The following is a 13,487-nucleotide window of genomic DNA, read 5'->3' on the forward strand; positions in this document are numbered from 1 at the left end:
TGGGAGCTAGCAGTGCAGCGCTAGATTGAGAGAAATAGGGGCAAAGAGTGAGAAACATTACAAATGACGGCTCAGATGGAAGATGTGCGAGATTGACATATGGGAGGTAGAACGAGATAACCCGAGGCTCAAGGTGACGATGACGCTGAGGTACGATAGGCAAGCTGAGTGGCATTACAAACCGCATTTAGTATCCAGGAACGATGGGATGCTTATAGTGGTTTTAGCAACGAGGACGGACTGTGGTAAAAGCATTGATGCCAAGCCGCTTCATCGAGCCCTGAGAGCAACGACGAACTGATGACTGTTGGACAATGAATGATGCGCGAGATGGGCCGCTTCCCATGTGGATACATACTTAGGTACTCGGATTGGGTGCTCCATTTGTACGGGCGGCACCGCAGCCAGGTACGTCAGTGGGTAAGGACCAGGCCGTCATCATCTTATGCTCACCTGGCTACCTAAGCAGGAGGTCTCATTTGGAACCCGTCGAACTTACACGGAAGAAACTTCTTTGTCGAGCATCCAGACTGCAATGGATCTGAGCCCAGCACGTGTACCTCGCAGGTAGTCCCTTGTGAGAGAAACCCAATCCGAATGGCCCCCGCGGCTCCGCAGGGATGGTCCATCCGCCACCACGCGAAGTTGTCGACTGGGCGCCGCTCTGGCGGATGCATATACCCAGGGAGCAGAGCAGAGCAGAGATGGCCTGCAGACCTAATCTCTCAAGATCAGACACGCCCTCGATTAGTGCGCCGCCATGATGAACGTGTGGTGGGCATGTCGCCACTCCACTCTGCTGACAAGCCAAGATGAGATGAGATGAATGCGTAGATTATATGCTTGCGCTTCATCAGTACTAACATACGACGTACTGAGTAACGTAATGGAAGATGCTTCCATTAGGCCATCCAATACGTATCACCCAACGACAGTCCGTCGTGTTTCATCCGATGGTTGATCGTAGATGGCTTTTGGTCGATAAACTGGACAAGTGTAGGATATAACCCTCAGTAATGGCATGTCCTATGCATATAGGTGCAGACGAATGCCAGGCTGTGCCACGCCATATCAAGTCAAAGTACGGAGTAAGTCTATCGTGTAATACCAACTTCAATTCTCTCCCACTGCTGAAAGCCCTGGTGATGGCATTCATCGATCTTGCGAATAAGGGGCACATGGCTTACCCGCCTCAGATCATGAAACTTCCAGGTCAAGCAGAAGACCGTATCACTAGCCTGCCCCTCAAAACAAATGCTGCGGAAGACATAAGAGATACTAGCGCAACACGGTATAACAAGTGTGTTGTGCATCACTGTACATCATATCGTTGTATCCCGGTTGCCCGATCCATTCTCACCCCAGTATCATCCTGGTGGTTCATCGCGCATTCTCATGTAATCTCCGCCGACCCATTCTCAGTGTCCTTCCAGAACAGCATACAAAATAGGAAAGGCGCGTGCGCCCTCAAGTTCTTGTTCCTGTGAAGCTTTGGGCTTCGACGCATGTCAAAGCTCGGTTTGATGCTTCATTTGCCTGGTGATGAGCCTCGTTTCTCTACCATCTTGGCTACGACCCTCAGATGTGACCTTGCAATCACAAAGACCCAGACAAAATCATGATCTGCACGGGCTCGTGCCATTGATGTGGTAGAGGTGAGACCAATGTCGCATATCAAAAGAACCTAGAACAACATGGCACTGCCGTACAGTAGTTCTTCAGAAGTCTCGAAGGGTTTGTTTACAAAGCACTGGCCTTTTCCTGACGTCGATGAATTGCTTAATCTCCTCCGCCAGGGTCCTGTTCCATGGAGACACGCGAATTTACCTCTATGCATAGCTAGGATGGCAGATGATGCTCCTACGACATGGGTCTCCCTGCTAGTTACCGCCAAAGATGGTGAGTACGTATCCTCCCTTGAGAGAGATATCATTCACGATGCTGATTCCAATCGCTTGGGACTGCATCGGCTGTGCCGCTGAATGTCTGTCTTGTCTTGACATGAGCTTAGCGAGCCAGAAGAGGGCCTTGTCTTGTTATTCGTCACTCCGCCATTTCTCCAAATTGGGGGTTCCCATTGTCGAGAATTGTAAACACGTTCTTAGGAACATCTATATTCCCCCGGGACCTGGCCAAAAACGGACATGTCGCGCGACCTGATTTATCCAAGTGAGTAGTATGTATGTATTAATGGTGGAGCCTTGTCACAAACGATCTTGCCCAGATGCCGAGAAGGCGGTGACTTTTATGGGCTATCAGATGCATGCAACTCCATTGAATGCTCCCGTTCTATATACATAAGGTATGGTGAAGAACGTATCTCGAATATGAGCTCAAGTACTTTGGCATTGAGTTGTTTCCGATACACCTAACCGACTTTCTAACAAACTTGCTCTCCGGATCGTCTACTATTGTTAGCTACATATGATGACGTTAGATATCTGGCAGCTCGCCTGTTGACTACTGCGGTGCTACGGCTTTACGTTGCTCAACGATGAGACTAGCACGACTCGGAGAATTCTGCCAATGCAGCACCAGCACATACTAACGTACTGTACGTCCTGTGCTTGTGCCATCAGGAAACGCGTTTCTAGCCGAGCCTGCTCAGGGATGCCGTATTAATGTTACTCACCGGAAAACTCTGCCATGGATGTCACGTACAGAGTACTACTGGCAAGCAATCAAATTCGGTCAGTAAAGAGACTGCCTATGCCTGGCTAGCACAGCGTATACCTACTAATGTTCAACGGGGAAACGGAAATGGAATGTTTCTGGTCAATCTAGCTTTGTTCCTCTCCACCACTGAGGTGGAATTCAATCCAACGGTGTAACTACGAACTGTACTGTACCCAAGGCGCCCAAATCACAGGGCTGCCCGCTGGAGGAGGAAAAGGCCCTGCCGAAAACTGGAGCAGTCCACTTATTTACCGAACCGATGGAAGCCCCAATTGCTTCCATTCTCCGAGCGGCGGCAGTCAGCTCCTAATCTATCCAATCTGGCCTAGCTTGATTGACCTTGAACACTAAATCTACCCACTAAGATCAAAAGAGCACGATCCAAGCCTCGAGATGCTGGGTTTCCTGCAGGATGAGTCTTCATCTTTTATCTCCTCCTTGCTCTTTTGCGTACCCACCCCTAGAGCCCGAAGCCTTCTCGAAATCATCTGGCGGCACATTCCATCACGGTTCCCGTGTCATACGTTTCTTGCCATCCATATTGCGATCCGATCCGACCTGTTACAGGGGTCATGATGTATTTGCTGCTACGTCCAATACAGTGCTGTCTATATCCCCGCCAATATACAAGAATTTGCCTGTTAGTGGATCTATTCGATCGTCTGGGAATTGTAGCTGTACCACCTGGCTTCCATGTTCAAAGACAATGGATAGCAATTTGTCCCTATATCTGATAGTACCTATGTCAGCATGGTGACTGCTTGGCGAACATCGGATCCGTATCCTCGTTGTGCCTTGTATACTAGCCGCACGGGTTCGATGTCAAATACGAGAATTACTCGGCTTGTTTATGGTGTTACACTTGTTTAAAACGGCCAATATTTTGCCCATCACCGTCACAAGAGCAGTAATATGCACATGGGGGCTCAGGCACTTTCGATCTAGGGTGGTGCCACCCAATAAGACGACAGGACATGGGCTTGTGCTTCCGTCATGCTGTCCGCTCTGCTACAGAACTGTCATTAACGGCCGTCTCGTGGCCCAAGGGTTCCTATTTTCGGTGGAGACTAGACCACTGTTCGTTCTGCCCCGATGTAGTGAGAGGCACCTCAGACAGCCGAGCTTGCCCTTCATGTGATACTTGACCTTCCATTATGCCCTTGAAGAGCCTCAGTATGCACAAACTGACTTTCACATAATACCTCGGCATGAGGTACAGAGCAAATTCTTCAATGCCAGAAACACTCAGCGAATCGCTGGCCCCTAGCTGCATGTCGAGTCAGGGGTGTCAAGTTCGGGAATAGCAGACATGGACTACCTAGAATAGGGTGCTCAGGGTCAGGGTCATGCATGCATGCTTCGCTGGGCCCGGCTTGTCCTACTCCCACATTTTACAATCGGCAAAAGCACAATTTCATTATGTTTCTTCTGTTCCAGCAATGTAGACACCCTCGTTTCTTACAGATCATCATGGGCCATACTCTGTATGTATATCAGACTTACTTTATTTATATCGAGTAAAATATCGCGGGTACATAGATATTTCCGGCAAATCTGTTCTTACCACAAGTTGCAATGCCGATATTGATCCGTCCAAAAACACCAACCAAACGCAGTTACGCCGCCCTCCTTCGCTTCGAGCTCGTGGCGTTAGAGCAGAGGGAGGAGAAAGTTCCAACGGCCGGGATCTAACGCTAGAGACAAATCGTCGATTCAAATGTGCCGAGATGGTCGATTCTGGGTGGTCAGCCAATGGTGCGGTAAGTCGATTGTTACTGGCTAGAGGCATCCTAGGCCCCGGCCTGCGTGAAGAAGCTGCGCTGTACTGTATGTGCTGAGCTGTAACTGTGACTGTGCGACGCAGGGCGGTAGCCAATGTCGTCAGGGGCTAGATCTCGAACATTGTGGCTATCCCCTGCGCCGAAGGAATATCTACATAATTCCTAGTAGGCCAGGCATTCATGTGGAAGCGATCATGAGATCCCCACGATGCGGCGTCGTGCACGGTTGGAGGTAGAGACCAATTCGAGCCACTGGCAGCCCGTTTTCGCCCACCATCAGCCTCAATTGCGTGTCTTTGAGTTGCTACTAAGCCTTCCTTGGACAAGCCACCACACGCTGGACATTGAGAATCGGATTGGGCTCTGTGGGCCGGCACAGGTAGATCTCACACCGTGGCAGGCTAGAGAAACTAGAAGCCTAGAACTCGTCTACTGCAGCGAAGGCTTGCAAGGTGGTCTGATGTCGATCATCCTGTGGGACTACAGTACAGTAATTATTACGCGGTAGTTCATCAAGGCAAGCTTAATCCTTGAGCACTAATGTAGCCATCCAGCCTCCCCCGAATTGACGCCCACAGGCTCGCCGCCTGCACACGACCATGCAGTTTTACAAAACAACCATTGTTGTTGCATTCATTGCATCTGATAAAGAGGCAACAGGCGAGGTTCTTGAGGATGGGGGTGCGCGGCTGATCAGGTTGAAATACATCAGCTTTGCTGTTACACAGCCAGCTCATCAGACACTTATGGATTCTCACATGTTTGTGAATCGTGAGCAGTCACCGACTGGACTTTGGTTTCATTCACTTCAAAAGTACAGTACTCGACGATAAGAACAACCCTTTCGAGGCTTGCAGCGTGTAGTAGCTGCTGTTCCTTCCCCCAGACAATACTGCATAGTCCCGGTCGGTGGGAGTAGCTGGGCCTCCCGCACGCCGGACGGTACGTAGGTACCATCTATCTATCTACTAGACTGAAACAAAGGATTGCGGGCGCGTTTCCGCACACTACACCAGATCAGATGCGCCCGTCTCAGCTCGGTCTACGTACATACGGATGCTAATATTAAATTGTCGATTTCTTTAGAAGGGGGGGAGGGGACACACTGCAAGATCCAGGTATCTCGATCCGCTACTCCGTATACCCCGAGGTATCCTATCGGCCGATGCTATCCTGCATCCTTCATCCTCCTGAGTTTTATTATGACGTTGCGCCAACCATCGCGGGCACTTTGTCCCGCAGAGCTAGCACCACCCAAAGAAAACAAAGTCGCCAGATCGAACGGTTGAACTGGAGCAGACTATGGGCCCCGGTGGTGAGCAAGTTTCTCACGATGTTGCATCAGTCACTGCCCGTTTCCTGCCCTGGCATCCAGGTGCTGTATCTGTACGGTATGTATGTACTGCGCAATCTGTACAGAGTACTACGTACATACATACTTATGTACATTAGACCCCTTTGCCTTTTGAGGTCTCATCTCATCCATCTTCGGGGTTTTTTTTCTTGTTGCTTTCCGGGTGGTTAGGTTTATCTGATGACTGGTAACCAATGACCTCCTTGCAGGTGGATCTGGCAGCTTAACGGTAGCTGGGCAGCCGGGGGCCTCAGAAACGTGTGACTTGAAGCTAACAAACTTACAAACTTATGTACAAAAAGGTAAACAGGTTAGTCCATCCAAAGGCTACCATGACTGAATGCGGACGGCTCTCTCCACTGGCAGTACACGTGGTGGACCGCAAATGCAGGGCGGCGGGCGAGCTGCCTCTCGAATCCCACTAACTGGCAACATTCCGCTTGTGCAGGTAAAATGCTTGCACTATAGGAGGAGACTTTACATACTTACATACTTGTACTCCAGTAGGTACAAACAGTACTGTATCCGTACGTGCTTTCGTTATATACCTACGAAATGGAGACATGGAGACCTGACAATGACCATCGCCGTATCCGAGTGCGGGCCCGGGGGCCGAATGAGACGGCTTGGAGATGCCAAGCTCGTTCACGATGCAAAAGTTCATGATCTCAGATAGAAGCTCGACTAGACTAGGTAGGTAGGTATTTACTGACTGAACTGGCTGGTTTTACATGATATCACGCTGGAGAAGCAGATTGTGAAGAGATTACACTGCTCGAAGCTCGGGCAATTTGCCTCGTTGGCCGCAATAAGAATTTACGCGCGTGATTGGAGATGGAGATGGTCCACATACATAACATACATACCTATGTACGTACATACCTTCCAGGAAATATAGATCTACGCATCGGCTCCTGGCATTGATGCAATCTCTGATTCACATCCGTTTGACAGGCATTCCTTCCAGGGCTAATCGTTGCTTTCCACCCCGAGTTTTTGGAGTTCGCATAGGTCGTAGATACGAGGCCCAGGAACCAAACTCTGTCGGCAGTTGGTCAAAGTTTATAATGAAATCTACCGAATGGGATCTGCAAAGTGTCTGTCAATCGCGCTGGTATCGTCTAAAAGAAAAAGACTTTGATTATGAAGGTTCCAACTTCACATAACGATGAACGTTGTGTCATTCTTAATAGCACCACAGGGTCTTGCTTGCTCGCTGTTGGTAGGTTCCGTAGGTACCTTAGGTATGGAATTCTGTTCTGTTGGATCCTTCCAGCCCTCCTACCTACCTACCTAGTCAGGCACCCAGTTGAACTTCCATTACAGGAAAAATGGGGCAATCTCCCGCTAGGGCTTCCTTGTCCTTTCTTTACTGGGCAGTTCGTGTCATGGATGCCAAATTATAATGACAGCAGGTTAACCTAGGTTAGTAGTACCTCACTTCAACTAGGTAACCAAACATTCTACCATGGGAACCACCTCATGGCCGGCCCGCGTTCTGTCAACTCTACACATGTACGAGACAGGATCAAAGCGCGCGCTGTTGTGGTGCAACGATAATGGCTAGCGACTGGCTCTTGATTGACCCTCCCGGCCCTTCTCGTCCTCGTTGTTGACCAAGGTATTCAATTCGTCATAAACCTCGTTTGAGAATCAGCTTTCAATATTCTTAAATCCTTACCACATGAGACATCTAGTCAAAGGCGAAACCCCTCTTTAACTACAAATCGTCGTCAGCAGTGAAATGATAGGCACTCAGTATCATTTTGAACTACTTCGTACGTAGGCAGAGTCATCTCGCTGCCATGTTGAAACTTGAATGTTGATGTTCAATCCGACTTCGGCTGGCCTCAAACCTGCGCCAGCCCAACCGATGTTGATCATCAGCGCGAGCTATCGGAAGTGACAGAGTGGTTGCCGGCATGGGTACCTAAAGTGTCACTTTGGTAAATCATCCCCGATGGATCTCATGCAAGCGCCGCTGCTCTCTATGTATATGTACATACATACATACAGTACAGTACAGGAGCCTGAAAGTTTTAATCCCCGGCTTCCAGCCCTCCGCCAGGGGCCCCTGGCCATCGACTGGCCTCCCTTCGATCTTCGCAAATCGACTCTATACATGGGCCCAGAGAAAGTTCGTATGAAAGTCACTCTCTAAGTTCTCCTAATTGACAAAACTAACAGTGCAACAGGACATCTTTTCCTAAAGGAACCTTATGCATTAAGGATTCATACTGCTGAGCAACAAACTCAAACACATGTCGGCGGTGAGCCTCCCCCCTCCCTTGCTTTCCCATGGTTGTTCTGACAGGTCTCAAGACTAGCCAAAACCCCGGGGTGCTTTCGCGGCACAGATATCGTATAATATTCGCCGAGAGTTTAACCACAAACAGGTATTCTGAGGTACATCTCGTGGAGTCAACTTAACCCAAATGACCCTAGCCGGACCAATGTGACGGGCGTTGGCAAGGTCTCATTCACCCGTTCATAATTAACGCAAAACAGATCTGATATGATAAGTGGTTGGTTAACGGCACATCCCTACCACTCAATATTCTTTGGCCAACCGCGCCCGTCCCAACATACGGAGTACCTAAGCGTGCGCTGCAGCCTCTCGATTCCAACGGTCTCGATGATGCACAGCACTCAAAAAAGCAACGAATAACGTTGATTGACAAAACTCAGCTCATCACCAGCCCCTTCTCGAGAGCTGATTTGCAGACATGCTTGTCACCTTTCTTACAGTATTTCTGGAGATGCTGATAAGCGCAGCATGAGCAATGTGATATGGCGAGTCATTTGGCAGTACTTTCACATCGTGCATGATGCGTCGCAAACCCCAGACTCAATCTGAGATGCCGTGTCAAATTGAACAGGCAATCACACCCTCTTCTGAATAAGCGTTTTTTGACACAATCAGGCATGAGGCCTCCGCCATTTAATCATATGTGCTATGTAAAGCTAATTAGCTCTAATCAGATGCCGGGAAACAGTAGCCTCACATGCGACGCCTTGTCAACTGCCGACAACGAAACATGGTGATATTCTCGAAACCAAGCATCTCACGATGGCGACTACAGAGTACCGTCAACACCTTTGCGACCCTCGGGCGGACTGACAATGATCGTTGATTGGATGTTCGGTCCTCATAAGCAGAGCAAGATTTTAGGGGAAGTAAGACCGTCCCCACGGCACATTCAACCAACGCCAGCCGATCGGATCACGGTACAATGACGTGGCCGTGCTTCCACAAAGAGGCCCCCAGATCGATTCCTTTTCTGGGTCTGCCTACACCTTGAGTCCTTGACCTCGAAACATTGCCGAGGCGCACACGGAGATGCAGATGGAGCCGTCCACCACAGTGCTGGTGACGGATTCCAATGCTACGCCAAGTCCTACTCTGTTTTGTGAGTTGACAGGGGTGGGTTGCGCCCGAAGCGATCGGTGAGGGTTTGGGAGTTGCCCGTGGCTCCTCCAAACGCCAGGCTCCCGCTCGGTCAAGGTCGCTAGTTGGTCATCATATTGAGCAGTCAGATATACTAAACGGACTTTGTGAGCTGCTTGCCACTCGCGAGGGATTTGTGCATGTCACCACCATATCAGATACCATGATCATGAAGAAGGCGCAATACTCATGTATTCGTGTTTAGGCTGAAGACCAGCGGCGAAGCATCTGACACAATATATCGTGCAATCATTCCAAAGGAATGGATTCCCATTGAGCAGCTCAGTCAGGAGAAACAAGGACAGGGATCTATCGAGCATCAACACCAGGACGGAATGGCGGGAACCCTGGGATCTGGCTTGCTGTGGGGCGGATTCGACAGTACGATCGTCTGATCCCAGGGCGCCGTGCGCTAGTGAGATCCTGCCCGTCCCGGGAGCACCACACCGCTTTCAGTGCTTCCATACACCCCTTTTCGGTGAGGGCAAGACCAAGGACCGTCGGTGGTGTTCCGAGGCCTACTCCAACAGGCGAAGTCCACGATAGGAGTGACACTTCCAGACTTTTCATGCTCCATGAGTTAGATCCGATATATGCATCAGGATAGGAACTGCGTCAGGCTGCAGGGAGACACAAGAGATTTCTGAAAAATCTGAGATCCTGGGCCCGCGCATGGATACGTCGATCGCAGAACTTCATTAGCTCAGCATGTCAAACATGCAGCAAGACCCTTGGAACCTACCAAGCTTCCTGTCCAGGTAAAAAGGGAACCAGCGCATACTACCGGCCGGTATTGCATATAACACTTTAACCCACCAGTCAGTTCTACAAGTTTGTATCGTTTGCGCTTTACCGCTTGCGTACGACAAGCGCCGAGGGTTGTGATGTACCAAGTAAGGTCCTTGTGGTCTTTGTCAGAATTGGCAAGGAAGTTATTGGCTACCATTACTCAATGTCAACTTTGGATGAATGCCAATGTAGTCTTGGCCAAGAACAGTCCATCAAATCACCACTTTGGCAACCGCTGGCTTGACTGGCAGTTCTCGGCCCTCCTTTATTCAAAGTTGTGGGCTAATAGTGCTTGTGCAAGTGTACAGCATGCTTGCACTATCATTGAAGGAAGGGTGCAAGATTGAAGATGCGGCCTTCAAGCCACACCACCCAGCAACGTTTTCACAGTACATATGTACATACGTACGCACGGGTATTCGTGTGGTGCTTTCTGCTAACCTTGGCATTGAAGAGTGGCCTGATTTTGTAGAAAGCCACTATCGGGCACTTGCACGGACTGCCCAACTCATTCTAGCCCCGGACCGCTTTGACGGTTGGTCAGCCTCGTTGGATCGTAATCGCTCGCGACAAGGCTAGCGGTCAGAACGTTATTTGCATCCGTGTAGAAATTGACCGTGAGGAAGAATCTACCAAGCGACCGCCACGTTCTGGCCTTGGGCTTTGAGTTTTACGAATCAACGGCGCTGGGAGGCAGCTTCTAACCGAGCTCTAAGCGTACGCCACCAAAGGTATTCACGCTATGGACAGTTTTACGGAGTCTTCTCGTTGCTGATTCTTGAATTGTGGAGTACGTATTGGCGTCAATGGTTTCGGGTAGTATTCCGCTCCAGAACTCTCAACCTCTGGAACTGTTTATTATCTGGTCAGTCCAAAGGAATGTTCTCAAGCTAATAGGGCATCATCTTTGCTAGGGTGTCTGGCACGCGAAGTTTGGTTCTCCTTCTTCTGGCACTGGCACTGGCACCGATCCGTCGTCTCAGCCTTGCCGACCCTGGCTAGAAGCCAGACTTAACCGATAGCTTATTTTCAGCCGGCTGAGGCTTCTTTGCTTCTTTCACAGACTCTCTCAAAGCAAACTTGGGACCAATTATGTTAGCTGAGCTGGCGTGATGGGTCAATTAATCATACGATATACAGAAAGGCTTATGCATCGGCTCTAGGAAACTTTCCTTCGGAGGGATGAGATGCGATAAAATTGACCAGTCATCAATCAAGCTGCGAATTACTCACAACCAGTGCCGGATGATTGACGTTGACAAGTATGATGCAAACAATATAGATAGGGAAAGACAATGCATACGACATGGCAAAGACCAATTGGTGGGAGGGTGCAACTGAATCAAGCCCTTTTCTCTCTCTCTCTCTCTCTCTCTCTCTCTCTCTCTCTCTCTCAGCTTTCTGTCCAGAAACTTCCTCATGCAGCAAAGACTTTGCCGGGCTTTTGACTCCCAAGAATGTCATCGCATCTCGGCTCATCTAATCGCATCGCATCGTATCGTTATCGTTATCTCATCTCCCCCAATATCATGGCGGGGTGCCACCCTGGCTGGACTGGAAGCTGGGTGGCAACCCTACTAACTACCTACCAAGGCACTCCCCTTGATTCTCCTTCACTCGACTTCAACATGTCGATTCACTTCGATGCTGGCCTTTCCAGGTCAAGGACAGACTAGGAAATATCATCGACGTGTCCATCGGTCCATGGAAGAAACAGTCTTTCTGCGAACAGTCCCCCCAATTCCGGCACAATCTGAAGTTGGGCTTGGAGTTATACTGTCACCATCACAATCACATCTGTGAAAAATGGCAATTACCAAGTGGCCCTGATCAAGCACACGCCTTGACTGCAAGTTACATAAGTTGTGCCAGTTCACGAGACAACACACTGACCATCGTCATGAGTCAGGCTGAGCATCATAGTGAACGCCACGCATGATAGGCAGTTCCAGAAAACCTTCGAGAAGAATGCCAAGCAGTGATTTGCTTGATCCAGAAGCGTCAGACAAATGGGAGAACTGCCGACCTAGAGCGTCCTTGATTTTCGGTATCTTGTTTCCCATCCCCATGATCCATGATCATGATCATGACACGAGGAAGTTTTTGGCGAAAACATCACCACACCATATCATGACGCATCTTGTTCCCGTGCAGTCTCCATCACGGTTCATCCATGTCTATGGTTTAATTTTCTAGCTGCGTTTCCGTTGGGTGATATCTGTATGCTTTAACGGCTGCCTTTCTTTTTCCACGTACGTTTCGTGGCCTAATCGTCCCACGAGTGCTGCATTAGCGCGTGGAATTGTAAGTATATGGTGGCCTTGAATGTTTGCTTCTTCTTCTTCTTCTTCTTCTTCTTCCGCCAGGGCAGTCCCCTCTGGCATGCGGACATCATTTCGAGGCAAATTTGCTTTTTGCGTATCCCTTTCCAGTTTATTATGACATGATTCTGGCAACCCGTCAAGGACAGACTTTATCATCTTCGTCTTCGGCTCCGCACCCCGGAATTGTAACGCAGATCAAGGGCTGGGCCGTCCTTCTCGTTGACTACCGTGGAGCTTCTGGCGCAAGGTCAAAGAGTTGCGTAGCGGGCCCTTTGAGGGTCTTGCTTGGTCTTGTATCGGACAACACATCTCAAGGGTCCGAGATCATGCACTTGCTAGACTCCAACTTAGTCATGTCGAGTGTTGAGTGCGGTCTATCCATCACCTGTTGGTCTCTCGTGTGACGTGGATGGAAATGGAGTAATCGTCAAGGTAGGTCATGGCCATGCTGTAGCTTGTACCTGGGGGTGTGAAACTGAAGTCTGCGTCTTGGTCAACTGGGACAAGTTGCCATCGTGGCCAGACGAGGTTCCACGCGTTGGGGAAAAGATATGGATACCCTTATGGAATTCATCTAGCAAATCTATGGGGACGACAGGATGCTCTGTTGAGAACGACTTGCCTGAGACTATTGATGCTCCGGCTCGTGAGCTAGCCAAGGCGTTGATAAGATCAAGCCCCTGGTCCCTTGATTTACTTCTCCTCGGGTAATTGTGTCGATCATTCTGGATGGATGCTGTGATTGGCTAGTTTCAACTCAAGAGTGAGTTGACTCGCAATCATCTTTGGGACCTTAGATTACGTCCAGTTAGTGCCCAAGACTGAGCTGAGACGCTAATTACTGCATCTCAGATCCCGCACGTACAGTATCCGCACGCATCAGTCAACTAACTGGCTCAACGGCAAGGGTTTTTCTCTCCCTCTCTCCAGACTCCTCACTCCCTACCTCAGTCGCTCGCTCTCACCGCTGATGGCGCTGTCGAGAAACGGAGTCATTCAGAGCGCTAGAAGGCCCCTAGATCAGCCAAGAGATGATGTAGGAATTTCGAGACAGCGGCTCCGTGACCGATCCAGGGTCCTCTGATCCAAGACTCAGATCGAGCGACGTCCTCTTT

At 49.6% G+C, this 13,487-nt stretch overlaps 2 protein-coding genes across 4 annotated transcripts; both read left to right on the forward strand.

Moving 5' to 3' along the window:
• Window positions 1–5,542: 5,542 nt before the first annotated feature.
• FVEG_15129 (hypothetical protein) lies at window positions 5,543–6,983 on the forward strand. Of its 3 annotated transcripts, XM_018904236.1 has the most exons (3): window positions 5,543–5,848; window positions 5,910–6,681; window positions 6,766–6,983. In XM_018904236.1, exon 2 carries the CDS (start codon window positions 6,152–6,154, stop codon window positions 6,485–6,487), a length of 336 nt encoding a protein of 111 aa, XP_018746550.1. In that variant the 5' UTR covers window positions 5,543–5,848; window positions 5,910–6,151; the 3' UTR covers window positions 6,488–6,681; window positions 6,766–6,983. The 3 variants fall into 3 exon arrangements, with proteins under 3 accessions (XP_018746550.1, XP_018746548.1, XP_018746549.1); XM_018904234.1 differs by having other exon boundaries at window positions 5,543–5,852; window positions 5,910–6,983; XM_018904235.1 differs by having other exon boundaries at window positions 5,910–6,983.
• A 5,000-nt stretch (window positions 6,984–11,983) lies between these two features.
• On the forward strand, window positions 11,984–12,244 carry FVEG_02787 (hypothetical protein; the record flags this gene model as incomplete). Its single annotated transcript, XM_018890262.1, has 1 exon — window positions 11,984–12,244. One exon carries the CDS (start codon window positions 11,984–11,986, stop codon window positions 12,242–12,244), a length of 261 nt encoding a protein of 86 aa, XP_018746547.1.
• Window positions 12,245–13,487: the final 1,243 nt, after the last annotated feature.

This window comes from Fusarium verticillioides, chromosome 5 (genome assembly GCF_000149555.1).
Source record: "Fusarium verticillioides 7600 chromosome 5, whole genome shotgun sequence".
Lineage (NCBI taxonomy): Eukaryota > Fungi > Ascomycota > Sordariomycetes > Hypocreales > Nectriaceae > Fusarium > Fusarium verticillioides.